Source organism: Nasonia vitripennis, chromosome 5 (genome assembly GCF_009193385.2).
Source record: "Nasonia vitripennis strain AsymCx chromosome 5, Nvit_psr_1.1, whole genome shotgun sequence".
NCBI lineage: Eukaryota > Metazoa > Arthropoda > Insecta > Hymenoptera > Pteromalidae > Nasonia > Nasonia vitripennis.
This window is the reverse complement of record NC_045761.1, coordinates 3,114,453-3,140,551: the sequence shown is the minus strand read 5'-3', so window position 1 is coordinate 3,140,551 and position 26,099 is coordinate 3,114,453. Positions and strand designations below refer to the sequence as shown.

The 26,099-nt window shown below is 42.5% G+C and overlaps 8 protein-coding genes across 15 annotated transcripts in view; 4 read left to right on the top strand and 4 right to left on the bottom strand.

The window, feature by feature from the left end:
* LOC100123495 overlaps positions 1 to 7,991 on the bottom strand; it is a 37,935-nt gene extending 29,944 nt beyond the window's left edge. For 3 of the 5 annotated variants that reach the window (XM_003425257.5, XM_008203746.4, XM_003425258.5), the window contains exon 1: positions 7,136 to 7,985. In XM_003425257.5, coding sequence (XP_003425305.1) covers positions 7,136 to 7,457 — 322 coding nt within the window. In that variant the 5' untranslated portion in view covers positions 7,458 to 7,985. Of the gene's footprint in view, positions 1 to 7,135 lie in introns of all 5 variants that reach the window. The other 2 variants (XM_032600335.1, XM_008203747.4) reach the window with 2 other exon arrangements.
* A 728-nt stretch (positions 7,992 to 8,719) lies between these two features.
* Positions 8,720 to 11,249, top strand: LOC100123488 (RIB43A-like with coiled-coils protein 2). Its single transcript, XM_001607083.4, has 7 exons — positions 8,720 to 9,377; positions 9,458 to 9,598; positions 9,668 to 9,825; positions 9,901 to 10,141; positions 10,436 to 10,663; positions 10,806 to 10,912; positions 11,012 to 11,249. The coding sequence occupies exons 1-7, from the start codon at positions 9,255 to 9,257 to the stop codon at positions 11,151 to 11,153; spliced, it is 1,140 nt and encodes a 379-aa protein (XP_001607133.1). The 5' UTR covers positions 8,720 to 9,254; the 3' UTR covers positions 11,154 to 11,249.
* Positions 11,250 to 11,567: 318 nt separating this feature from the next.
* Positions 11,568 to 14,207, top strand: LOC100123481 (WEB family protein At4g27595, chloroplastic). 2 transcript variants are annotated; one of them, XM_008203743.4, is made up of 6 exons: positions 11,568 to 11,809; positions 11,878 to 11,956; positions 12,029 to 13,078; positions 13,193 to 13,500; positions 13,576 to 13,686; positions 13,759 to 14,207. In XM_008203743.4, the coding sequence occupies exons 1-6, from the start codon at positions 11,763 to 11,765 to the stop codon at positions 13,946 to 13,948; spliced, it is 1,785 nt and encodes a 594-aa protein (XP_008201965.1). In that variant the 5' UTR covers positions 11,568 to 11,762; the 3' UTR covers positions 13,949 to 14,207. The 2 variants fall into 2 exon arrangements, with proteins under 2 accessions (XP_008201965.1, XP_008201964.1); XM_008203742.4 differs by having other exon boundaries at positions 11,569 to 11,809; positions 12,029 to 13,500; positions 13,759 to 14,071.
* LOC100123475 (vacuolar-sorting protein SNF8) lies at positions 13,977 to 15,504 on the bottom strand. Of its 2 annotated transcripts, XM_032600338.1 has the most exons (3): positions 15,200 to 15,459; positions 14,242 to 15,034; positions 13,977 to 14,142 (listed from the first exon to the last, which is right to left on the bottom strand). In XM_032600338.1, the coding sequence occupies exon 2, from the start codon at positions 15,007 to 15,009 to the stop codon at positions 14,254 to 14,256; it is 756 nt and encodes a 251-aa protein (XP_032456229.1). In that variant the 5' UTR covers positions 15,010 to 15,034; positions 15,200 to 15,459; the 3' UTR covers positions 13,977 to 14,142; positions 14,242 to 14,253. The 2 variants fall into 2 exon arrangements, with proteins under 2 accessions (XP_032456229.1, XP_032456228.1); XM_032600337.1 differs by having other exon boundaries at positions 13,977 to 15,034; positions 15,200 to 15,504.
* LOC100123470 (cytosolic Fe-S cluster assembly factor NUBP2 homolog) lies at positions 15,435 to 17,567 on the top strand. Its single transcript, XM_031931649.2, has 5 exons — positions 15,435 to 15,733; positions 16,014 to 16,102; positions 16,174 to 16,395; positions 16,749 to 16,902; positions 16,976 to 17,567. Exons 1-5 carry the CDS (start codon positions 15,623 to 15,625, stop codon positions 17,180 to 17,182), a joined length of 783 nt encoding a protein of 260 aa, XP_031787509.1. The 5' UTR covers positions 15,435 to 15,622; the 3' UTR covers positions 17,183 to 17,567.
* Positions 17,151 to 19,565, bottom strand: LOC100123466 (uridine 5'-monophosphate synthase-like). The gene is made up of 2 exons (XM_001607058.6): positions 18,993 to 19,565; positions 17,151 to 18,833 (listed from the first exon to the last, which is right to left on the bottom strand). The coding sequence occupies exons 1-2, from the start codon at positions 19,131 to 19,133 to the stop codon at positions 17,565 to 17,567; spliced, it is 1,410 nt and encodes a 469-aa protein (XP_001607108.1). The 5' UTR covers positions 19,134 to 19,565; the 3' UTR covers positions 17,151 to 17,564.
* LOC100123460 (signal recognition particle subunit SRP68) lies at positions 19,416 to 22,372 on the bottom strand. The gene is made up of 3 exons (XM_001607052.6): positions 21,439 to 22,372; positions 20,954 to 21,291; positions 19,416 to 20,838 (listed from the first exon to the last, which is right to left on the bottom strand). Exons 1-3 carry the CDS (start codon positions 21,512 to 21,514, stop codon positions 19,549 to 19,551), a joined length of 1,704 nt encoding a protein of 567 aa, XP_001607102.1. The 5' UTR covers positions 21,515 to 22,372; the 3' UTR covers positions 19,416 to 19,548.
* Positions 21,716 to 24,195, top strand: LOC100123453 (succinate--CoA ligase [GDP-forming] subunit beta, mitochondrial). Of its 2 annotated transcripts, XM_001607968.6 has the most exons (8): positions 21,716 to 21,870; positions 21,989 to 22,242; positions 22,439 to 22,538; positions 22,612 to 23,207; positions 23,283 to 23,417; positions 23,515 to 23,643; positions 23,722 to 23,830; positions 23,900 to 24,195. In XM_001607968.6, the coding sequence occupies exons 2-8, from the start codon at positions 22,038 to 22,040 to the stop codon at positions 23,949 to 23,951; spliced, it is 1,326 nt and encodes a 441-aa protein (XP_001608018.1). In that variant the 5' UTR covers positions 21,716 to 21,870; positions 21,989 to 22,037; the 3' UTR covers positions 23,952 to 24,195. The 2 variants fall into 2 exon arrangements, with proteins under 2 accessions (XP_001608018.1, XP_031787508.1); XM_031931648.2 differs by having other exon boundaries at positions 21,864 to 22,242.
* Positions 24,196 to 26,099: the final 1,904 nt, after the last annotated feature.

Below are 26,099 nucleotides of genomic sequence, written 5' to 3'. Positions count from 1 at the left end.
GTGGACGTCGTCGATCGAGAATCTGCGCGAGAAAGGAGGACGTCGGAATGTGTAATCGATACGACGTAAAAAAGTTCGCCGAAAGAAGAATGTCCCCCCCCCCCCCCCCTCGAGGGAATAATTCACGAGGATATCTCTCAATTTTCTTTTCGTGTGGCTGCGTGGAGATTCCGTTTTCAGAAAAAAAGGGATCGCGGCAGACACGACTCATTTGAATTTATTGTAGACACGCTGCATCGCTAATGATTTCTGCAGCGATCCGCCATTTGAATTTCAATGCTTTTGCATAATATAGCGTCGCCAGTTTTTCAAACACGCAGCCGCTCCCACATTGCGAATAATCCGCTCGGATGTGCTTTCGGGAAAATTTTTCACGCGAGGAAAACCAAAACAAAGTGTTGGAATTCGGCGTGTGACCTATCAACGCCGCGCGAATCTTCTGCGTTATTTCGACCCGTGAACGGATTATAGGCACAGAGAATGTGCAGTAGAGTATCGCACACGTGTACGGGCGGCAGCTTTTCGAATCCTTTTACGGTAACGAGAAATTTATCGGCCCGTAAATCTCCGTGAAAATTCTCGAAGGACTGACTTTACGGGCTGTCGATGAGTATATTCGACGTCTATATCTCTCCCGTGCGACTACTGCTTTTTCCTATACACACACACACACACACATGTGTTTCACTTTGAGAAAAACGGAACCTTGAGGGCGAGAACGTCTTGTATATTTAAGTGTCGGCGCGCGCGTGTGACTCCGTATCTGTGGAACTTCAGGGTCGGTTCTGTAACACCGATAAAGCCCGACAAAACAGGCAGTGTTATTTTCAAAATTATAAAGTTACGTCTGTACCTATACATATATGCAGCATCGCAGCGCGTCTCGATCAATTAATTCCCGCGATTCAGCACGAGCTACTCTGCAGTTTATAGAAAAAAAAGGCCGCGCGGCGTTGAAAAATCGATTATGTTTGCCGACTCCCGGCAAATATGTCGCTAAAGCAGCGATAATGACTTAATCTCTTGAAAATAACGAGTGTGTGTATACGCGGCATTAATCTCGCGCAGGCGAGAATAATATCAAGATGAAAATTCCTCCGCGCGGAATGAAACATACTGATCGAGCCAAGGAAAATAAGAGCGGCATCGAGTCCCAGTTTCCGTCGCGAATTTCACGGCTTTGAGGAAAATAAGCGCGCGAGAAAAGATTCGAAAAACCGGAAGCGTGTGTATAATTGCACGCGAGACGAGTTAACGACTGTTACTTTCCGGCTGAAAGGTCGAGGACTCGCTCTTTAACGAGGCGTCAAAGGCTGCGCTGCTGCACGGTGTTGGCAGTGTGTTTTCCCTATTCCGCGAGGCCGTCAAGGTGCTTTGTGCGCGACCTTACGCCGATGCACACGAGCGACAATTTTCCTCCTTCGATGTGGCGAAATTTCGAAGTTATCGTTTAAAAAAAGCCATTCCGTATATACAACTCGCTTGTTTTGCTCTCCGAAGATCCGCTGAACAACATCCTGTGGCTCTCCTCTCCGCATACCTAATTCCGTTAATGTATTCACCTCCGAAAAAAGCAAACAAGGCGGAGCCGGTTATCGATCGGCGAGCGGGCGAGCTCTCGACGTAAACAAAAAGCGCCAGAGAAAGTATATATACATATATATATACACGACGCGCGCGAGTGAGAGCCTCGAGAGAGGGCCTATAACCAGAATACGTTATACGACTCGCGCGAGCGGAAAGCACGTGGCATCGGATCGCGCGCGGATCATTGACATGGCCAATTGTATCGCCCGCGGAGTAACCCAGCAGCTCTATTTCTCTGCGCGCATAGTCTGTCGCACGCACGTTTGAAAAGTCGAGGTCACGTGTCGCGGGCGAGCCGAAAAAGCCTGAGCGCACGCGCCTTCATTGAGCGCGTCTCGTGGCAATGAACGCGAATACGTTATATATCTCTCTCCCTCTCGCGCACATTCCAGCGCACGCTTTGTTGTTTTCGATGGCTCGCTCTTCTTCCTCGTATTATATACGGGGATCTTTGCGGCGGTGGAGGTTTTCTCTCTCTCTCTCTCTCTCTCTCTCTCGCGAGCACCTTTGCGTCGAGGCGCGAAATTGCAAAAACACGGACGGTGTGCAAATTGACCGAGCGATTAGCGAGGCCGTCTCTTTCTCTCGGCAAACATTTTCTCTCTCTCTCTCTCTCTCTCTCTCTCTCTCTGTCTTTCTCCAGCTATGTACACACACGCCGACTCGCCCACGCGTAAACAACTCCAAGACGGTAGAGAGAGAGAGAGAGAATGGATGACGTCACGCGTAGACACGGCGGTAGTTATTTACGACGATGCGCTCGAGTAAAGTCGCCGTGCGAGTGTCCAGTCTCTCTTGGTTATATACTGCGCTGGCCGCAATACCATTGAATAACTAATGCTTTCCGCGACGCGAACTGCCTTTGACTATGTATGTGTATATAGGTGTAAGAGCCGCCGGTAGAGACATAGCAGCGCTTGCGAGTTACCCATATACCTATATACACACTGGACTGGAAGATTTCACATACAGCGAGCGCTACTGCAGCTATGTGCATATCACGAGCTACTGTCGCGTGCATATTTTAGCTCCAGCGCGAATGCGCTTTCGCGCGTATGTAATTTTTCAGAGATGGTAGTTTTTTATATCAGTGCATCGACGCGGCGAGATTCTCCTTGGCATTGATGAGAAAAGAAAAGAAATTAGCAGCATTATGTAGGATCCCTGCACCTTAACAGCAACAGCATGTATACATGCACTGTGTCGTGTCACACCGGTTATTACTGGTATACGAGCTGCTGCTGACTAGCATCGCAGTGTCGAGAGAGATACGCGCTCGTCAGCAATAAAGCCTCGTCTCGTCTTGACCGATTCGCGTTAACCCTGATTTCTCTGACGTCAGATTTCACACACAGTCCCGGAACATCCGAAGAGGCTTCTCGCAATAGAAATAATAATTTGTCGCGCGAGAGTATACATATATCGGACGAGAAGAGTTGCGATCGAATTATGTCTCTCTCTCTCTCTCTCTCTCTCTCTCTCTCTCTCTCTCTCTCTCTCTCTCTCTCTCTGCGCGAGTGTGTTGGATTCGCGCAAACACGCGATGCTCGAGATATCGCGCGTATGTGTGTGTGCGTGTGCGCGCGCGGGCGATGCGTAATTTGCGAGGAGTTGGCTTATCGGGAAAAATCAATATTTGAATGCTCTTCCTTCGAGCTGGTGGATTCTGCTTTGCACAAAGACTGGACACACTCACACAAGTCGACGAGTCTGAAGATAAGGAAGACGAGTTTGATTTCAAAAGTGTCTCAAAATTGTGTGAAGGTGAAGCGGTGGTAAACAGGACGCGACAGGAGGATTTTAACGTGGACGTTTCAATCGCATTTGTTATTAATAAACAGCTCGGAAAGCCGATCGCCGAGAGATACTAGAGGTACTAATAGGTACTGGTGTGTGCGCAGCTGGATATTTTCAAAACGTAATGGGATACGCTCGGGTATGGATTAAATTCTCTTTTTCAAGCGTTTACCAAGCGTTTATACAGCTACACGATCGCGAATTCGAGTAAAAACCGCGTAAGCTATGATTCAAAAACAGCTCGGATTATGCTAATAATGTTTGCGTCGAAAGGAAAAATTCAAAAGCACACGTTTCACAATGAGACGATCATGATATCGAAGAAACTCTTGCAGTACGCCCACGACTAGCGGGAACATCGTATAAGGTCATTGCGCGGCTTTGCATACTATATCCAAGGAGGCTGACTTGCGGCTCCGCAGTACCGCAATTGCGTACCGCTACACACACACGCGCGCGCGCGAGACGTCCATTCATTCGAGTAGCAAAGAGAAAGCGGTTTCTCTCTCGATAGGAAAATCAAGGGGATTGCGCGATACACACGCTGCTAGTTCGAAACTAGACGCGGAATTCGCGCAGCCAATTTTTCCTCCTATTCCTTTAAAAATCCCATCCTCGCTTGTCCTTTCAATTCCGGACTATCTCGTGGAAATTTTACGCAACCACGCGGAAGACGGTACCATATAAAATTGCATTTCCGTCGCGCTGGAGAGAGAGAGGGACAAGTGGTTACGCTCATTTTATTTTTAAGAACGACGATCCGCGCCGGGAAAACCTCGCCTGTGCATACTTACCGTCGTACACATATATAAGACAACAAAGAGTCGCGTCGCTCCGCGCGAGAATTAAATTATGTAAGCGAGCGCCACTCGTGCACGTGATAAGATCATGCATATTGTATACTGCAGCCCATATGCGCTACCTGCAGTAGAGAGTCTCTTACATACTCTGTATGTAGGGTATATGAATTTACTGGGAAGAGGATGTGTGCGTTGATTGAAAACAGAGGCACATTTTTGCGCGACTACAGAGAGATGAAACATTAATTGTGTTTGTCGCGAGATAAATCAATCGGACACACGATGACGGTTGCGTAAGTTGGCGATAAAATTTGTTGCTATTACGGAGCGCGCGTTGTTGATGCTTGCGCGTTGGGATTCTCGTTACAAGCGACACGCGCGATGAAAATTAATTTCTCCATCTCGCTATTATACAGTGTTGTGAGAGAAATTTTATAAACGTATACGCGGTAGCGAGAAAACTGCCGAGGAAATTTATCCGGCGTGTATTGGTACAAGACCAACCGATTCATATACACGCAGCGCTGCTCTATTATGAATAGTGGCGCACACTTGTGAAAATATTGAGAAAAGAATCGTTCACGCTTCCACACTCTGCAGAAATTATACGAGGCTCTCGGCCCTGTTACGAGAGCTCGACAGGTCGTAAATTTTCAACAACATTAGATTTGTTTATCGCACGTGCGTAGAGGGGCTCGAAAGGTCTCTCTCATTGCTCGCGCGAATAGGCGTTCACGCGCTACTACACATTATTATCAGATAAGCGATAAATTGGGCTTTCAAACTCTCGCTTACATAATGGACCTGTCATATCGCTCCGCTGGCAGACAGAGCTACTGTTGTGTCGTTCTCTTTTCGCGCGACGGCCGGCTTGTTTACTCGATATCGCGCGAGAGAATGTATCGAAAATATTTCGTCGGAAAAATCATGCTCCACATACGTCTCTCTCTCTCTCTCTCTCTCTCTCTCTCTCTCTCTCTCTCTCTCTCTCTCGTTTTAATTATCCGAGAAAGTGAAAATACGGATGACAGCGTGTATGACTCGTTTTTCCTTACGCAGAGACAGATAAATTCGATGCGCGGCGCTGTTCCACTTTTAATATCGCGCGTGAGCTTTTTGTCACACTCGACGCTCTTTTTTCTCTCCTCACACTCTGCGCAGCCTGATGGGATAATAATTCAAGTGAGAGAGAAGACGCAAAGAGATAATTTAGAAAAACACATGACTGTGCGCGCGTATAGAGCACGTGGGAGTTGAATGTCTGATTAATCTCTCCGCTCTGCATCTGGCTCGCAGCGATATCAGCGTTGAATCCTCGAGTCGAACAATAGGAAAAACTCGCGCACAAGGAATCATCATCGGCCAGCTCGCGCTCCAATTCGCCCCCCTCACAAGTCTTTAATTCTCTCTGGCATGCCTCCCGAAAATCGTGGGCGTCTGCAGCTACGGAAAACCCTCGGAATAATAGCCGCGTATTCGACCTCGGCTCGATTTTAATAAAACCGACGCGGGCATACGCAGAGATATCTCAAAAAATAAACGTCCGTGATCCGCGCTCTCTACTCGGCATTGTTAATGAGCAGCCAGACTCATAATCTAATCGCGTATTACCGAGGTTTTCGACATCGCCTCTCTTCAGCGTACACACATAGTGCGTAAACAAACACACCGGCATTGATGCTTATCCGAATAGTAGTACAGACGCATCCGAGAGCGAGAGATAACGCGCGGAATTCGGGAGGCGACCCTTTTTATTCTCGCGCTCTTATCTCCTACTCTCGAGAGCCGAGAGTGTGTGTCGTAAAAGGTAATTAACGAGCAGGCCATTGTAGAGAGCGAGAAAATCACTTAAAAATCGCTCTCCGAGAGCTGAATCTCTCGAGGTAATGCCATTCCGAGAGCGAGCGACGATGCAGCTGACTTTCAAGCATGCAAATCAGTCTCGCTGTTTAATATGCGCGAGTGTCTTTTTTTCTTTCCAATCTCTCATGCCGGACTGGAAATCCTAGAAACCTGCAGGCTTCGATCGCGCGCGCGCGTGAAAAATAATATGTAACCCGGTCGCTTTATGCAGCGCCGGTAAGTATATCGCATGCGACCGAACTTTTCGCAATTCCGCGGCGTAATCCGAAACTCGTTCCGGCTGCAGCGAATCACGCGAGCAAGGTGCTTCAACTATGCGCAGGGCTAATGTATATATATATATACACACACACACACACACACACACACACACACACACACACACAGAGAGCCGTATGCATGTTCGCCGGGCTTCTCTGCACCTAGGCGTGACATCTCGTGCAGCTGTACAATGCCGGCTGTACGAGGCAGGTATAGACACACACACACCCATAGAGCCAACGCGGAAGATTGAAAACCTAATTTGCATCATCACGTAAGGGGGTCAACAAACGCTCGCTCCCCGAGACTTTTCGCGCGTCTGTGTGCGGTGTACATGTACGTATACGCGCTGGGTGAAAGACGAAAAAAAACAAAAGCCGCGTGTGTACGCAGCGCTTGAAGGTTTTGGCCGACTGCCCGCACGCAGCCGTGTGTCTTTTTTCGCGCGAGATCTTCGAAAATCGAAGGAGAGCCGACGGGGTTTCGCGTAAAAATAGCCGACGAAAATAAAATTGCTCGCTCGCGGCGAGACTTAGCTGGCTTTTTATATTTATAACGCGAGCACGTGTACCGACGCTTTCCGCGTATTCAGGCACGAGTGCGTAAAAAAAGGGGAGAGCGGCGCAACAACATCTCTCCTCCGAGAGCCTCCGCGGCGCGCTCGTCACAACAAAGACTGTTCGCGATTGATCATCGACGCTACAGTTGCCAATAAATCAATTAGTCGAAAGACGGTCGTTAATCATCCATCGAACGCGCGCGACCGATAAAGAATGTATGCGTACGGTCGAATTGTGAATACAGAAGATAAGAAAGAGTCCACCAACCTTTTCTGCGTCCGAAGGGCCCGAGGAAGGTGCCGTTCTTGCCGATGACGTTGTCGTCGATGTACCTGAGGAGTTTGCCCGTGTCCTCGCCTCTCTTTGCCGCGATCGAAGCCTTGGCCGGCCGAGTGGCTGAGATCTGGACCCTCTGTATCTGTATCTGCTGTGGCTGTGGCACCTGGTGCATCAGACTCGGGCAGCTAGTGCTCTGACCTATGCCGCCGCTGCCTGGGCTGCCGCTGCTCTCCTCCACCAGAGCGTTGATCCTCCTCTGCGAGCCGGTCCAGCTCTTGCCTGCCGTCGATATCTTGACGCTGCAGCTCATCTTGAGGGCTTCTCTGTGCTGCGGACCGATGCGATCAGTCGCTCATTACTCGCTCGCGCACTTGTACCGCACACTCCTCTTCTCTCTCGTCCGTGTGCGTGTAGGAGGTATATATAGGTGTAGTGGCCACACTGCGTCGCCGTGTCCGTCCCGCGGGGACTGTTACTACTTGGGCTTACGCTGTGTTTACTACGTGAATCCGAACTATCGGTATCCCTTTCACTCGCTCGACGAGATGTCGGCGGCGAGCAACGCCGGACGCGCGTCGCCGCGCATAATGATTTTTGCCCTTATACACACTGTCTCTCTCTCTCTCTCTCTCGCTCGGTGGCTTCTCCTTCGCCCGCGCGCGTATATACGTTGTTTCTGCGCCTGCGCACTAGTGTCCTGTGTACCCTTATGGTAGTTCCTCGCTTCCGTTTCTCTTTCGAGCGCAGAGAGCTGAGCCGATGTGTGCTAGGTGAGCGCCGAGCCGAGACTGAATGTCTGCCGAGGCATCGCGAGGCGGCGCACTGCTGGCCGAGTTGCGCGCGCGCGAGCCAGCAGAGAGGGAGTACGAGTAGCTCGCTGATCCGATGTGTGTATGTATACAACACATAAAAGAGCTAGAGAGAGAGAGAGAGAAAGACGCGGTATATAGTTCGCCAGTGACGTCAGGCGGTCGGTGGCGGCGCAGGCGCCGGAGTGTCTTCGCCGATGGGGTGTGCTCTCGCTGCGAGGGTATGAAGTCAGCGACTTTTTTATAGATGATCCTATACTCCTGCGTGTACTGATGTCATAGCGTTGGAGAAGCACACGCGCGACGTGTTTTCCTCGCGGTTGGCTGGACTTTAATTTCAGTCAAGAGTTTGATGATTACACGAGGGGCTGTAATAACGAAAAACTGACTGATTTTCAATAGCAGGCGTCGTTTGAGCCGCTAATTAACTAATTAACTTATATCCTGTATTAGCATCGCGATATTCCAAGACGCTCATAGCGTAGCTATATAGACGCGGTGGATGTCGTTCGAATCGCGCGCACATAGCTCGGGAAGCTTTTCAAAGTGGAGCGAAGTCGACGTAATCTCGCGGCGGGATCGCGATGGAAGCAATTTCGTGCAGATCTTTAATCTATACTCCGAAGTCGGAGTTCGTGCGAAATTCTGATAATGAACGAACGTGCGCGCGAGACCCTACTGTGTGTGTGTGTGTGTGTGTGTGTGACGACGTGGCTGAAAATAATAATGCACTACTATAGCATGGCAAAGAATGAGTTGTGTTATTTTAGCTGTTTTACGTATTAATGTATGCAGCCTATTCCGCGTTTAGAGCAACAGTACGATAACGCGTGGTTAAAAGCTCGTCTAGAGCTTCCCGCCTGTTACTACTCGAATTTCAAGAAAAACCTAAAAATTGTTTCCAATCAAAGTTCCATCGAAACGAGTTATTAAAAATCCCCATTGTTCCTCTCCCGCATGCAGAAAAGAGAAGGAACAAAAAAAAATCACGTCGTACCAGATAGTCTCCACGGGCTTTAATTATCCGGCCAAGCAGGAATCCAAACGATCCATAGCAACGACGACGACGACGCGGCTCGTGTGCGTGTCTCGTGCTTCTTTCTCTCTCTCTCTCTTCTCGTCCTCCCCTGTGTATACTCGAAGCCACGGAAACCATTGGTTATTCGCCTTCGTATAAAGTCGCCAGAGTCCACACATCAGGCTCTCTCGGCGTCTTAGTCCGTTTGTTTGTTTCGTTTTTTCGGCTCACTTTTTTGCACGCGCGCCTTTTCGGAAATCTCTCTGCAGCCGATGACATCATGCTGGACTTTCAGAAATGCACGGCACAAGACCTCAAAGCCGCGGCGGCGATCGAGAGGAAGCGCCGGATAGAGGAGGAGCGCAAGCCGCGGATTTTTAATCCCAGGATTCGCAGGATAGGGGTGAATTTTTATAGCCTATATATTGTTTAAATTTTTGGTGTGTTTGGGTTAAAGTCAGGCGAGAATTTTTCGAAGCGCAGATAGACAAGGAGTATCTGGATAGGCAAGTCGAGGAGAAGAAGCGCCTGCAGGACTTGCAACGCGAGCAGGAATGTCGACTGGACGAGGCTCTCCTTCGGAGCAGTCAGCTCGCGATCGTGCAAGAGAAGCGGCTGGACGAAGTAAGCTGTAAGCTACTATATGCGACAATGTACCTTCCACGAGTCTCTATTTTCTACTTCTTCTCTCAGGAGCGACGGAAGCTGAACAAGGAGCTCAACACCTTCCGCCAGACTCACCAGAAGCCGGAGTTCCGCCGTGACTTCGATCTCTACGATCCTGAGCTCCTGAAGAAGTCCAAACCTCCGGGAGAGGACGGCGTGGACCCTGGCCTCGCCTCCGCGCAAAAGTTCGTCCCCGAGTACCTCTCGAGCCATGAACCGTAACAGTCGACTAACTGTCACTTCACTCAATCCCGTCGCAGATTCGAGGGCGAGGACGAGAACCTGGTGGCCCGGCTCCGGGAGCAGCGCGAGCAGATGCAGAGCTGGATAATGCAGCAGGTGCAAGAGCGCCGACTAGCCGAGCGAGAGAAGCGCGACACGGAACAGGCCTACCAGGAGGCTCTGCTCTCGAGGGACCGACGAGCCCTGGCTCTGGAGCACATGGAACTCGAGTGTCGCCGGAGACTCAGCGAGGCCACCGCCAGGTTCAATCGCGCTCTGGTATGCATATAACTTTTGCTTTTTATCATCGAATTTCCATTTAACTGTCGGTACGCTACGCGCTTAGGACCTTCGTTCGAAATCGATTGTCCGATCGTTACAGTTGAACCTCTCCTGGAACTATATTTGGCCGATCGGATCGACCTTTGTCCATTATCGGTCGGCGTTAATTCCGCACTTTATCGAACCAACGAAAAAAGTCGCACAGGAAACCCATATCGTACAATAAAAGTGCACGACCTTGACCCTTTTTATTTACGATACACGTGTGTTCGTATTATTGTATCGTATAAGGCAGAAGAGAAGGCGGAACGAAAGCGCTGCCGAGCTCTCCAGGACAACGAGGCCGCGAGGGCGGAAATTTACAACCACGTAACCGGGGACTTCCTCACCGAGCCGAAGGACCAGGCGGAAAGCGTTCACGGTCCGAAGAAGTTGTTAGTCACCCGCTACAAGGGCATGACCTCGGAACAGCTCAAAGTCATTCGAGACGAACAGGCCAGGCAGATGGAGGAGATACAGGTGACACTACGCTTGTATTATCATTGCATGCACGTGTGCATATGCAACGCGCACACAGCCTTTCCCTTTTTACGATCGAGGAAGAGGAAGAGCGCAATTGGGCCGAAAAATCGAAATTTAACGATACTCTCTTCTGCTTCAGCGAATGCGAGCGGAGGAAAACGAGAAAAACGAGGAGTGGAATCGGCTGATGAACGGAAACGCCAGAGCCGCGGAATCTTATCAACGCGAACTGGATCGCAGACGAGCGTAACGATATAAACACACACACACGCACACATACATATGGCGATTCGCTCGAAATAAAAAAAAAATTATAATAACGCGATTCATATTTATCATTCGCAGCGAGCTGAACAGGCAGATAGCGGAGGAGAACCTCAGACTGGCGGAGCAGCAGAGGTCCCAGCAAGATTACTTGAATCGTCACGTGTACAAGAACAAGCCTGGTCCTGAATTTTACGCACAGTTCAACAAAAGCACTCGATGAACTTTTATTTCTCTTTGGATTTTATCGTTATAATAATAACTGTGGATAAATCATGTGCACACTTCTGAGAATAAACGCTTCTTTTTTATCGATTTATCTCTCGTATAATACTTGGATTTTGATTGTTAATCGCGTTATCCTGTCCCGTGCGCGTTATTTATTGTATGTTTACAGAGATTCGACTAATCCGTGCGCCGCGTTTATATATACTTACAGCGCAAACGTCGATGCGCGATAAAAGTTTTATTTATGGAACCTTGCAAAAAACCAGGTCGTAAACCAATATAACGCAATCCCGAGAATCGACACTCCGGTGACATCTATAAACACGCGACATTACTCTGGGCAATGACGTTTTTCGATATATAAAATACAAGTAAGTATAGTCGAGCGGGCTGCAGACGACGCCTGCGAACTAGCAGCCGAGCCGACACGCGACAGCTGCGCTTCTGCTGTGTTTACGTTTTAAAAATGTGGACGCTTCGCGATGACGATAACCGTCGGTTGTCAAAATGCATAGGCTTTCATCGATCAAGTACACCGTGTTTACTACAATCATAGTGATTGGCAATTCGAGTTGGCTCATTTGTTAATTTAAAGCGCGCAACGATGAAGGAACCAGTGACGGGAACGGAGGATAGCGTGCTCCGGAACAAGTGAGTTTTAGGTTATGTCGCGTGTATTTATTTACGTTCGTGTTTGTTTAATTATTGTTTAACCGTAGGTTCGACGATCAAAATACCATTTTACACGAATACGAGGCTATTGTTTCGAGTTTGAAAGAGGAGCTGACTAACTGCAAGGTATATACTTTTTACTTAACATGCGATTCAGCTTCTTTGAATTATAATGACGGAATTTGTTTGTAAAATTAGCTGGAGCAGAGCAAGTTAAGGTTGGAGATTGAAACGCTCAGAAAGGAAAATCAGAATGCCAGCGAAAGTATACGACGTTCTCTGACAGAGTGCGATCACCGAGTATGCAATGACATTGCCTACGACAAAGAAGCCTACGCGAATCTTGAAAAGCAAGTCACGATTTTGCAGATGGAGAAAGATTCTGTTCTCCAACTCTGGAAAATGGCTCTCAAAGCAATTGATGTTCTGGAAGAGGAGCTTAAAACTGTTCACAAGGAAGACAGGAATACAAAGTTTTATCAAGAGCAAATCAACAACATCAAAGAAACTTACTCCGAAGCTATAAGAGCATTAGAAGTCAAATTGAATGCTGCTAAAGATAACTTCTTCCAGCAGCAGGCACTCTGGGAACAGAGTAAACAGAAAATTGATCAGCTGACGAGAGAAAAAAATGAAATTAGTCAACAGCTCAGTTTTTCCCAACAACAAACACTGGAAAAGGAGAAAAACTATCAAGCTAGCATAGATCATCTGAAAGAAAGCTTGAGCCACTTCAAAAGTGAGCTTGAACAGACAAAGCAATCAAAGATTGATTTGGAAGAGAAACTGAAAAATGCACAAATTCATGTAAATACAATGCTTGTAAAGGACCGTGAAGCTAAATGTAAAGTATCAGATGCTGTAGATTTAGTAGAAGCCACCATGAAGGAGAAAGAAGTAGTTTTAAGAAGAGAAGCACAATTGCTGGAAGAAAAAAACAGACTTGAAAATCAGTTATCTAAATTATCAGAAGAGTATACATCTCGTTTGGAAACTGAAGTACTCAAAGCCAAAGAAATTTACAATAAGAATGTAAAAAAGTATTTATTAGAAATTAAGGAATTAAAAGCACAGATGAGAGAACAAGCAACGTTACTAGATAGATCACAAAGAGAACTCAGATTAGCAGAAGAAGAATTAGAAAAAGCTAAGCATAGCTCAGACAATAATATTCAAAAGTCCAATTTGCGAATTTCTGCACTTGAACAAACCTTACATGACAGGGATTTGAGACTCCAGTCAGGTGATGTAAGTCATAAGAATGTTTACGATGATAGGATTTATCATTTAGAACGTCAAATTAATCATTTACAAGAGAAGTTATCTGAAACCACTGAGAAATTGAGACGTGTTCATTTGCAGAACTCCAGAGAAGTCGATGATCATATCAGAGAAGCAGATGACCGTGCCAGAGATATTATGGACAAGTGCCTTAATTTTGAAAGACAATTATCCAGAGCACTCATGGACAAAGAAAATTTGTCAGCAGATTTACATGCATTAGAAGCATCCTTTCAAAAAGAAATACAAAAAAGAAATCATGAAAAGATGTTGCTTGAAAATAAAGTTAGAGATTTACAAGAAAAAGTTGTCAGCACTGAAAATATAGTTTCTGAATCAAGAATATTGACAGACAACGTGTCAAGTAGAAGAAATTTTGGACAGCAAACGTAAATTTATTTTATTGTATCTACAAAAAGACGTGCATAATTCAATTTTAAATTAAAATTTTCAATTTTTTTCAGATTGATGAACTCTGATTCAAGTACAAATATTCTGGCCCTACAAGACAAATTTGATCAAAAAACCAAAGAATTAACGCAGCACGTTGAAACTCACCAAAAATTAAGCAATAAGTAAGGAAGCCAAATAAGAGTATTATTATTCGAAAAATAAATTGTTTATATTATTGTGATCATTAATTTCAGATGGAAAGAAGAAGCTAATTTACTAGCAACAAAGTTTCAAAAACGAACTCAACAGTTAAAAACAAAAATAAATTTATTGCAAAAACAAAATGAAGAGCTGGCAAAAGAATTACTCTTTTACCAACAGCTACTAGCTAGATGCAATACCCAAATGGTTCAAAACTTAAACAGAGAAACAGACACTCGGTGACAGTTACTGAAAGAAAATCTACATGAAGTATTAAAACAGTCATTTAATTTATTTAAAAAATACATACTTTGTTATGTGAAACAATATTTTTAATGATAATATATAGTTTCTTACGATTACATATATTTTTGTCTCATTTCAAAAGTATCCCTCTAGTTTAGGAATTGCATACCTTGACTTGAAAATTTTAGGAACTGAAGAATTTAAAAAAGTCCAAGTCATTCAAAAATAATAATCAAAAAGAAGTTAGAAGAAAGTTGAAAAAAAAAAATAATAGAATTATCACCAAATACCTATATTAATTCCTATGTTTTTGAAGCAATGCAAGCTGTAAACAAACTTGGAAACCAATACAGTGGTTCTTCTTCATTTTGATTATCTATCCAGGCCAATCCTTCTTTAACCATGTGGTCTAATGCTTTCTGTGCTCGTTCACCTTCCCACTTCAATTCTTTTTGTAATAATGATTTAGATATAAATGCATTTCCAGCATTACTGGTTTGTTGCAAAACTGCTGTGTGGTCCATGCTCAATTCTCCAGGAATAGATTGCACTAAATATTTTCCTTTGCTAATAGGCACAACCGAAAATCCATTACCCAGTATCTTAAGTTTCTTAGCTGATGCTAACAGGTCCTCGTTTGTTATCTCTTGATGCTCTTGGCGACGACCCCTTGCTCGAACTAAGCGATCCCTAAGCTCATCCAATGATATCAAGCCTCCATTTTTGTAGTTTGTTGCAAGACAGACTTCCACAATCTGAACTGCAAGTTCATAATAGAAGTCACCAATTCCTAAAACTGACCAAAATCCTTTCCCTGATGCCAAAGGATCAACTCCAATTGATGCACACATCTCTGTAAACTGTCGCCTAAATTGTGCATTCTTTTTTATTTCATTCTTGTGCTTTGAAGCGAACTCTTCCAAATTTATTCGAAAAGTTTCCAATTGCTTAGTCATCTGCTCAAACTGATTCTCTTGGAGTTCTGTTCCCTTATCCCTGTATCTTTCTTGTTCATATTTCTGTTTATGAATTGCTCCAACTCCTGGTTTTCTCCTCATTTTGAATAAATATAATTGAGTTTTTCTACAAAACATATTATCATATTTTAATTATTTTGTACAACAGAATTATTGAATACAAATAATTTATGATCCAGAATGATTAACTAAGTGTGAGAGGGAGAATGGCAAACTACTTATAGGAATAGATTATACATATTTTTCAAATTTTAAAATCAAATAACCTTACCAATTTATATTGCAACGATCGAACTTTTCTTCTGCAATTATATTACCGATTTAATTGCCAATAGTAAACCACTGGAAGCGCGAAATTTCTCTCTTATGCGCATAACAAAAGGCGCAAAAGAATTTTACCATAAATACACATCTTGGCTGTTATTATCATTCGATGCTGATCAGCTGATCCGCGAGCGTATACGAAAATGGATCTCGTGTATAGATATATACAGCGCTTGCATGTGTATCACTGCCCACTGGCTCTGTGTCGTGTATTGAATATATGTGCGTCAGCGCGGCTGTTTGCGTTCAACTGCAATATATATATATATATATATAAAAGTCGTGATAGAGGTTGGCGGTGTCGAACCTACCGAGCATTTACATATTTAGCTTCTCTTTGCAAGCAGTAAGTACATATACATCACACGACATGCTGGAAAGCGTGAAGCACGTGTTTTTGGTACTCTCCGGTAAAGGCGGAGTTGGCAAATCTACTGTCAGCTCGCAATTAGCCCTCGCCCTCAAAGAGTCTGGTTTTAGAGTGAGTATTTGTTTGTATTTCGAATTAAGGTTATGTTTTTTTCGCAAATTATAAGTACCTATAACAAATTGAATTTGCAAGAAAATAAATACGTTGACGCTACGATAGTTGAATTTTAATTTGCATGACAATCAAAAATGTTACTGTTCGTTTTTTATCAATAGAGTAGTAGTATGAAATTTTACAGTAATTATCTATACATTTTTTTAGTTTAATTTATATTTTTATATAGTTATTTATATTACTATATAATTTATATAGTTTAATTTTAATATTGCAGGTAGGAATTCTGGATATTGATTTATGTGGGCCTAGCATTCCATATTTGTTAAATCTGGAAGACAAAGATGTCCACCAATCAGATGATGGGTAATTAGATATAAATTAATCTAATGTATTTGTAAAATACAATTTAAAATAATATATGTCATATTGCACAGATGGGTACCAGTTTTTGCAGACAACGAGCAGAAATTGGCTGTCATGTCAATAGGCTTTTTATTAAAGAATAGAGGAGATAGTGTAGTATGGCGAGGTCCTAAAAAGACAAGTATGATTAAACAATTTTTAACAGATGTGGCATGGCAAGACATCGACTACCTAATAATCGATACTCCACCAGGCACTTCAGACGAACACATAACAGTTATGGAAAATTTACGGTGAGTTTTTATTAATAGAATATTATAAACATAATATTTAACTCTAAAATTAAAAATTATTTATTTAAAAAAAAACGCAATTTAAGTTTGTAGAGTGTGCATAATTTCGTATTGATAATGATAAAAACAATCACATGTGACTTGAGTAACATCGGACACACGTGATAATGAGTGAGAGTCATGTGATTCCACAGTGAAAAAAATTAGCAGAGATAAATAGCTCCAGAGTCATACAATTGATAAGCTTTTGGTCAGCTTTTTAGACACAGGTGTTTAAAAAAAGAAAACAAACTGAAATAAGAACACTCATTATGATATATGAGTAAAAAAATTTAAAGTGCAAATCATTTCAGAAATGTTAAATGTGATGGTGCAATCATTGTCACTACACCACAGGCAGTGGCAATTGACGATGTTATGAGAGAAATTACATTCTGTCGAAAAACCGGAATTCCTATTGTTGGCATTGTTGAAAATATGAGTGGTTTTGTTTGTCCCACATGTACAGTGAGTTGTTTTTATTTGATAAATAATTATTTGATTTTACACTTAAATTTCTTACTGAATTCTATTATTTTAGGAGTGTACAAACATATTCTCATCCAATGGTGGTATTTCTCTTGCAGAAATGGCAAAAGTTCCTTTCCTAACTAAAATACCAATTGATCCAACAATTGGAAAATTAGCAGACAAAGGTCAGAGTGTTTTAAAAATGTTCCCAGATAGTCAAGTAGCACAGGTTTTTCGAAAATTAGTAGAGGAATTGACTAAAAGTAAAGAAGCATAACAAAGTTGTAGACTTTCATACTAAAGTTTATTTTACATAAGCGCGATTTTTTACACACTTGTACTATACGAATATTTCTTGTATACAAAAATATGAAATAGAATATATTATTGTTGTTTTGTGAACAAACAAATTATGTTAAAAAAATATTAGAGGTGTATTTATTACAATGAAATTCATTGAAAATATATATTTTCATATCTGCATTAGCATTATTTATATAATATAAAATGCACTGTTTTATTGTAAATATTTGCTAAAAATTTGCTATTCACGATTACTCGGATTATTCATATTAATTATTTATTGTAGTACCCGTTTTTCTAAAACAATACAGCTATAGTTTAGCTAGCTGCAAAACTAATAAAAACAATATTTTTGTCTATTCTTGTTTTATTCTAGTTTCATAAGCTTCCCAGAGAACTTTTTTGTACTCTAAAACGGCACTCAATTTATCATTGGCTTGAGTGATCCCGCGACCGACTACAACCAAATCTGCACCTTTGCTAACAACATCTTGTGGAGTGTTGTATTGCTGTCCTAAGTTATCAGTAGATTTAGTAAGTTGAACGCCAGGTGTAAGTTGAATAAGTCCAGCATCATCAAATATATTATTTTGGCAAACAAATCCACTAGTCAGATCAGAGTCCTTTGAGTCTGAAACTGCAGATGTGAGATAATTTCCTGTAGTAAGTGCTCCTTCTGATGACATTTCTGCTACTATAAAAACGCCTCTATCTTCTGAAATTCCATGAAGACCTTGTTTTATTCCTTGAAGCACACCTTTGCCAGAAACTGGATGGACAGTGATTAAATCAGCCCACTCAGCAATATTGTAAATTCCATTTCTATATTGATAAGATACAGTTTGACCAATATCTCCAAATTTTCTATCTTCCATTATTAAGAAGTTGTATTTGGTGGCTATGCTCTTTAACTGCTGGATAAAATTTTTATCAAAATCGTCTATGATATCTACATGTATCTTTAAAACAGCAATATGTGGTCCAGCCACATTAGCAAGATCAATGATTTCTTGGCTTTTTGTAAAATCAGCAGCCAGGCACAATGTAGTCTGTTTTTCAGACATTAATCTAAATAACTTTGCAGCTGCTGCATTCTTTGTCATCTTAGCCCTCGCTAGAAAATTCTGTATAAGACGATTGTTAAAGTCTTTTATCTTCAGTGGTGCTTTAACTGATGTGATATAATCTTTTACCACTTTAACTGATTCTTCGTTTAATCTTCCAGCCTCTTGCAAATAGCCAACTAATTCTGTTATTGTGAAAAGATTTTTCACTACGATTCCAGCATTTTCCAGATTTTGTTTACCTCCTTGTTCTCTATCAACAATAACCAAGGCTGTGTTGACCTTAAGGCCTTCATTCTGCAAGTCTTTCACAGTTTCAATGACACTGGAGCCACTTGTGATAATATCTTCTACTATTACAGCAGTATCTCCAGCTTTAAAAACTCCTTCTATCATTTTCTTCGTTCCATAGGACTTAGCTTCTTTTCTTCTTATTATCATAGGTATATTAGATTCTGTAGAAATTACTGTGGCTATAGGTAAAGCAGTATACGGCACTCCACACACGTGATTAAACTCCTTTTTATCCACGAGATTAAAAAGTGACTCGGAAATGCGACGCTAAAAGAATAATTAAATAAAAATTTACATAAATGTTGAAAAATTTTTAAAATATAATTTTACGCAGTAGTTAACCTCCTAAAAATATTTTAATTTTAAATTACACCAATTTAGTTAGTTTTTAATGAAAATGGAACAAAAAAATTAATTAAAACTTACCAATAAATCTGGATAAGAAATAATGACTCTCAAGTCAATGTAAATTGGAGTTTGGAGTCCTACTTTTGTTGTAAAATTTCCATACTTTACTGCACCAATATCGTACAATTCAACAGCTAACTCTTTTAAATCTATCTTCATTTTGTTTTTTCTAATAATTTATAATGCTAAAAAACTTATTAAAAAAAACAATTCCACAAGTACTGATTTGTGGCGTAAATGAACTATTTTTTTTTTACAATAACGACCGACGAGATGTGTATAACAGAAACCGTTGCCGCGTGTGATAAGGAGCTGGCTAATGCTGTACTGCTACAAAAGTTAACATGTGCTGTTTTACACTGCTACCAACTGCAGAAAGTTTAGCGGCTAGTGTATATATGTATAGATTAGGTAGATTGTAAAGTACACGGGAGCATTCGATCCTGTTTTGAAAAGTGAAAATTTATTTATTACATTAATAACGATCTCAATACAAAGCTTTAAAAATCATAGAACAAAAAACATATTCCGTTTACGTTTCAAATATATTCTGGCAGTCAAAAACAAACGAACTTCACTTGCCACCCCAGCCCCAAAGTCCTTTGACCAATCCAGCAATTCCACCCTTTTCACCCTTCTTATCTTTCTCTTGTAATTTATCTGACAGATCCGGGAATTCAATCATATTGAACGCCAAATCAAAGAATAGCGGTTTGCATGGAATACTCTGCATTGGCAGTGGTAACTTGCAAACATTTGGCTGTTTGGTCAGTAATGCTTGGTCCTCTACATATTCGTGTAGTCTATCTGCAAGCACTTTTTTGCTCTTAACTTGCTTATTAATACCTATGTCTTCCTCTTGACCTTCTTCCAAGACACTGTGTGCATGCGCTGCACACTGTGCACCTTCAATTAATGATTCTAGTTTGACCAAGTCATTCTTCAAAGTTGTAGGTAGAAGTGCTTTGTGTTCCATAGCATCTTTGACATGCTGCAATGATCTTTGATACAGAGCCATTGCTTCACGCCATCTGTGCAGATTGGCCATAGATTTGGCCATGTAGAAACAACGGAATGCCCTGTAGCTTTTAGTTTTAGCATCATGCTCTTGCAAGAAACTCTCATCATCTTGCAGTTGTGACATCTCAACAAGATTATGAAGGGCAGCTTCATACAGACGTACAATTTCTTGAGACTTGGCTTTCTCAGATTCCTCAGCAATCTTAACCAAAATTAAATTTCTCTCCAATGTTCGTGAAAGTCTGATATATTGCAAATAGGACAGCAAGTGTTGAGGTGCCTTGTCACTATCCTTGCTCTTCAAATCAGTTTTGAAGTCTTCGCGAACAGCAGCAATGGCATCCTTGCAATCTATCAAATGAGCTTCCAGAATGTCAACCTTAGCTTGATTCCCATCAGCTTTGCACAATGTGTTGTTCAATCTTGAATCTGCCATAAGTAGTGTCTGTGCCTTTGGTGGAGGTGTTCCACAAGACTTTCCACGCCATGATACTTCCTCTGTGCTAGCTTGCTTCTCTCTGGTTTGTGTTATCAGAGAATCCAAGTTACTCAGCAGATCTCCACTCAGTTTACCTCTCATTTGCATAAGGTCATCTATAGCAGTGGTGTCACCAATATTGTATGCACAGTATCTTAGATTTGGTGCCAGCTCTTCAACTCTTGCCTTGTAAATAAGCTGCTCATGTTCTGGCAAAGCTTTAGCAAGATTCTCATAGACAACTTGAGCTTTTTTGAAGTTTTCCATTGCTGGGGCCCAATTTTGCAATTCAAAGTTTATAGATCCCTGAATATAAGCTACATAGGCTTGAGCCTCTAGTTTTGTTCGTGGGTCACAGTCAATACTCTGCAATATTAATTTTCATTAAAAATACAAGTTTTTCTAAACAACGGCTTGCAGGTAGGAACTGCTAATACATCTTAATGAAGGCTTTATGTTATAAACTATCAAATCAACTTACTTCAATAAGATTCTGCAGTTCTAACGCATAAGTTCCAGCCTTTCTCAGTCTTGAAACCAGGTGAAACTTCTTGCGAGGCTCGGTGTTTGACTCCTGACGCAGTTGCATGGCATAGCTCCAGGCTCTCTCAGACATTGTCAATGGAATTTGCAAAAACTTGTCATCTGTCACCATAGGGGCGATCACGTCACGGCGTTTGAAATGGCGCCTGTCACCCTGGGGCACTTTAAGCACCTTCCGCAAACGTCGTAGACGTCTGGAGCAGTATCCTCTGTACCTTTGGTAATCTCCATGTCTCAGACCGTGCTGCTGTTGCGCTTCCTTGATAATCTTCAGTACTGAAATCACATGGGAGATGTAGCGAAATACGATAGCATACGCGAACTACTTTAAACGTTATAAACCTAATTGAAGATTAAGGACAACATATGGAGAGAAAATGAATATGATTTGAGGTTAAAGAAAAATACAGCGCATCAACTCACTTTCCAGGGAGTAGATCTTCTGCTCCTGTACAGGAACCTCCTCTGGTTCGACGTCACTACCCTCTTTAGGCGACATTGTGTCCTTTGTGGTCTTCGGCAGCGTAGTTCAGCCGCGGAAAACAGACGAAAATCAGCCACTAATTGTATGTCAACACATACGGACCTTTAACCCGTCATCCATATACCTGGCTTAAGCGCCATATGTTTTTTCGGCGTGTCAAGTTTGCGGGCACTGCCTCTAGCGCACGCGCACTAGACCGGAAAAACTTCTTCGTTCAGCCTCCGTTTGTGAAAGTGCCGAGACATGTGCATACATATCACATATGTACTAACTCACACATGATACACGGCAACTCGTTGAGAAGAATCGCCCTCCACGACCCCGGTATCTTGCTTTTGAATCGTTTCTCGTCGGCGATAAAAGCAGAGCTGGTAAGTCTTTCCTTTTCGAGTGTACGTTCTCACTATCGCGTTGCACTCGTTAACCTAATCTGTTTTTTTCAAGCGAAGCAAATATATTTTCACTCGTATATTTTTGCACTAATTGTAGAAGAGTCAAGAAAACCGTCCGGAGAAAAGTTCTATTTGAGGTTACAAACATGTCAAGTTTTCTCGTCCGCAAGTCCCTCGTTGGGTCTGTAAAAACCCTGAAGAGTCTCTCGCAATTTGGAATTGTTCCTGTGAGGAGGTTGAATTTGCTGGAATACCAGAGTAAAGAGTTGCTGCGCGACTCCGGAGTTTCGGTCCAAAACTTCGCTATTGTTGACGATTTACAGAAAACACCCAATGCTCTGGAGACCTTGCGTATGTCATTTTGCTTTTTTATCTTTGCTTACTCATATTCTATATAAAAGTTTATTTTTCGTGCAAGTAACAAAATATATTAAAATGTTGAAAGAGAATGCGCTGGCTGCAGATATGCAGTTGTTTATGCTGAATGATTGAGAAAGATGCTGCAGAGATGATAAAACATGTTTTTAGTCTTGTTATGTAATTATAGATGCCGAGGAGTATGTAGTGAAAGCTCAGGTCTTGGCTGGAGGTCGAGGAAAAGGATGGTTTGACAATGGCTTCAAGGGTGGTGTTAAAATCACCAAAGAGTGAGTTTTTTACATTTTTCTTTGTTTACTTGGGCTCAAAAAAATATTATTCATAATCATCTTTATTTTATAGCAAGAAAGCAGTGGCAGAATATGTGAAAAGCATGCTGGGCCATCGTTTGATTACAAAGCAAACTTCCAAAGATGGAATCCTAGTTCAAAAAATTATGATTGCAGAGTCTGTAGATATCACTAGAGAAACATATGTTTGTATACTCATGGACAGATCACACAATGGACCTGTTCTGATAGCGTCCCCTGCTGGTGGCATGGATATTGAAGCTGTGGCAGAAAAAACTCCAGAGCAGATTAAAACTATACCTCTAGATATCTACACTGGTATTGATGATGAGATTGCAAAGGAAGTGGCAGAATTTTTAGGTTTCAAAGAGGAAAAACTCAAACAAAAAGCCGTCTATGAATTGAAAAACTTGTGGAAACTGTTTGTTGATATTGATGCTCTTCAGGTTGAAATTAATCCTCTGGTTGAAACTAAAGATGGAGAAGTTGTAGCTGTGGATGCCAAAATATCATTTGATGATAATGCAGAATTCAGGCAGAAAGATATCTTTGATTTGGAAGATACCAGTGAAAAAGATCCAAGAGAGGTGGATGCCTCCAAGTTCAACTTGAACTACATTGGAATGGATGGAAATATTGGATGCTTGGGTGTGCATTTTTCTATTTTTCCATCTTCTTATGCTTACTCATTTTGATAACGTTTTTATTTTATTTTTTCTACAGTAAATGGAGCTGGACTTGCAATGGCAACTATGGATATTATCAAACTGAATGGTGGAACTCCGGCCAACTTTTTGGATGTGGGTGGTAGTGTGAAGGAAGATCAAGTTTATCAAGCATTTAGAATACTTACTGAAGGTCTGGATGTTTTACTAGTTCAAAAAATATAACTATTCTTAGTAAATTATTAACAGTCAGAATTTCAGTATAAATTCAATTCAACATTTATTTACAGATCCGAAAGTGCAGTCGATTCTTGTTAATGTTTTTGGAGGTATCGTTAATTGCGCCACAATCGCTAAAGGAATAGTGTCCGCTGCGCGTAATTTGGGTCTTAAAATTCCCCTTGTTGTTAGATTGGAAGGTAAATTACTTTTTACACGACTATTACGTTCATATCGATGAATAATGCTTTAAAGACGATTTCTTAATCATATTTTAGGCACAAACGTAAACGAAGCCAAAAAGATCATTGCCGAGTCCGGCCTGCCGATTTTGACGGCCAACGATCTGGACGAAGCTGCGAAAAAGGCAGTTGCCTCGATCAAAAAGTGATTATAAGCCAATATCGGATAAAAACATCTGATGTTCTTGTTAATCATATCAGCAAACTTTTACAGATTGCAAAGTGAAGAAGGGCACAATGACCTGAAGCTCAAAATGTCGCAATAGTTCAATACGTTCCTTTAACATGACTAAAGACTGGCATATCATTCCCGTGATCATGTTCATGGATCATCAAATCAGAACCAATGCCACATCGTCATCACATTCAGCTCCCTTCATTCACATTTTAACGCAAAAAACACTTTTAAGGACCTGACGTTAAGAACAAGACGAGAGCGAGACTCATTGTTTCTAGTTACATAAGATAAGACTATAAGCGTTTTTTGAAATAAATGTTTTGTTACCAAAATGAGAGAGATTCGACGAGCCAAATTGTTGCTCACTCGGCCGCAGGACTTTGATATTTATCACACGTCAGTGGAATCGCGCCGAGAGCGATAACCATTTACGCGCGAGACGTCTTTTTGCGATGTAAGTATATACGCGCGCTCTATTTAAAGTCATTCCGCGTGTGCGTAGACTCTCGTCAGACTTTCTTCCTGAAAAAAATCGGACTTTCTTTCCGATTGCGCGAACCTGCAGGCCGCGTGACCGATATATTCGCCGTCGAATATCGTTTTCTCTCCTTAATTTAATTTTCCTCTTTTGCAAAAAATCAAAGAAAACCACCAGGCTGCCGTCCACAGAGCAAGACTCGACCCTGAAAGATCGTTAACTCGCCGGACCTCAAGCCGATTGATTTTTCTAGTAAACATCGACAAGAAGAGAGAGAGAGAGAGAGAGAGAGAAGGACAGCTGTGCCTGGCAGAAATGGATAAACAGGAGGCCGGAGACGGTCAGCAGCTCTTTGGCCGCTTATGGTATTCTGCGCGGAGCTGTTGACGCGATCGGGCCCCCATATTACGAAGTGTATCAGCGACGCATTACGTCGGCGTAAGAGGAAGACTTGCGCCGATGTGTGTATAGTATATACCTGCGTGTACACTCGATCGAATGCGGTGGCGTCGTAGGGCCATATACGGTGCGCGATTTTGAGCTGACTTTCGCGTGTCTGTATGTATACGTGCGTGCGTACACTCTTGTACACGAGCGTGCGAGCACACGGCTTAGTGGGCCAGCAGGTCACGGGGGATTACGTGGTGAATTTCTTTAAAAAGCGCGGCCTCGCTCGTTTCTCCTTTTCTTCGCGGCCCGAATTTTTGGCGCGCGAGCGAGAGGGAGAGAGAATCTCGGCTATATAGGCCTCATGTATATACCACGGATTTTCGGGAAAATCGCCGCGTGGGCGGGAAGACGAAACGCGAGAACAATAATAGGCTGATGGCCCACTGAGCGAATTCTCGCGCTTCGACTGATGTGCTGGATGTAGGAAAAAAATGCGCGAGACCGACGCTCGTCTGGTTGTTGATCTTTTTTTACGGCTGCGTGTGTAACGTCGTTTTTTTTCTCGCTACAGAGTAATCGCGCGGCGTCTTGGCGTTGTGACGCAAGGGGGATTAATTTTAGTCTTTGTAGAGGTGTCGTTCGCTTTTTTTAAAAGTCTGGATTGTCTCGATACTGCTAATTTTACACGACTGTGCGATATTTTTCACGCTATGTTTTCGAAACTCGCAAAACTGCTAATCTCAAGTTGTCAAATTACATAATCGAATACGCGCTTATCAATAGAAACAATGTATGCTCGAAACGATCTCTGTAAGTCTCGCCGAGCAGCGAGCTCGTTCTACTTAAAACGCAGCCAATTTTACAATTCAGTTGTTAAACCGAGCGTAACTCGAAAGCTTCTACCATGTATACTATCGCACGATTCTTCGCGAATGACGAATGCGTTATGTTTCATTAAGCATATTTTAGTCCTCTGAGTAAGAAGCAATAATGATACACGTCGCACATATAGCATTCCCGCTGAATCAATGTATCGCTATAAAACAAACACACGTCTGTTTTCATAAATTTCGTCGTGCATCGGCATCTTAATGTTCTCGTGACTAATCGTTTGGCAAAAATAGTGTATACATCAAACTGGAAAACTTCGAGTCGGCGATATTGTGCATTCGTAGGGCCACGGCCAAATGACACTCGTCTGCAGCTCGATTCGCCGAGGCTTTTTTCTTTCGCTCTTGTCTCGCATATACCTCTACACTCTCCGCGCGCATATGAAACCCCCCGGTGGCTCTCTTCTCTCCTCCGCACACACTCGTTCGTATGCGTGCACACCTATATACTCGCGCATATATATATATAGACCGGTCT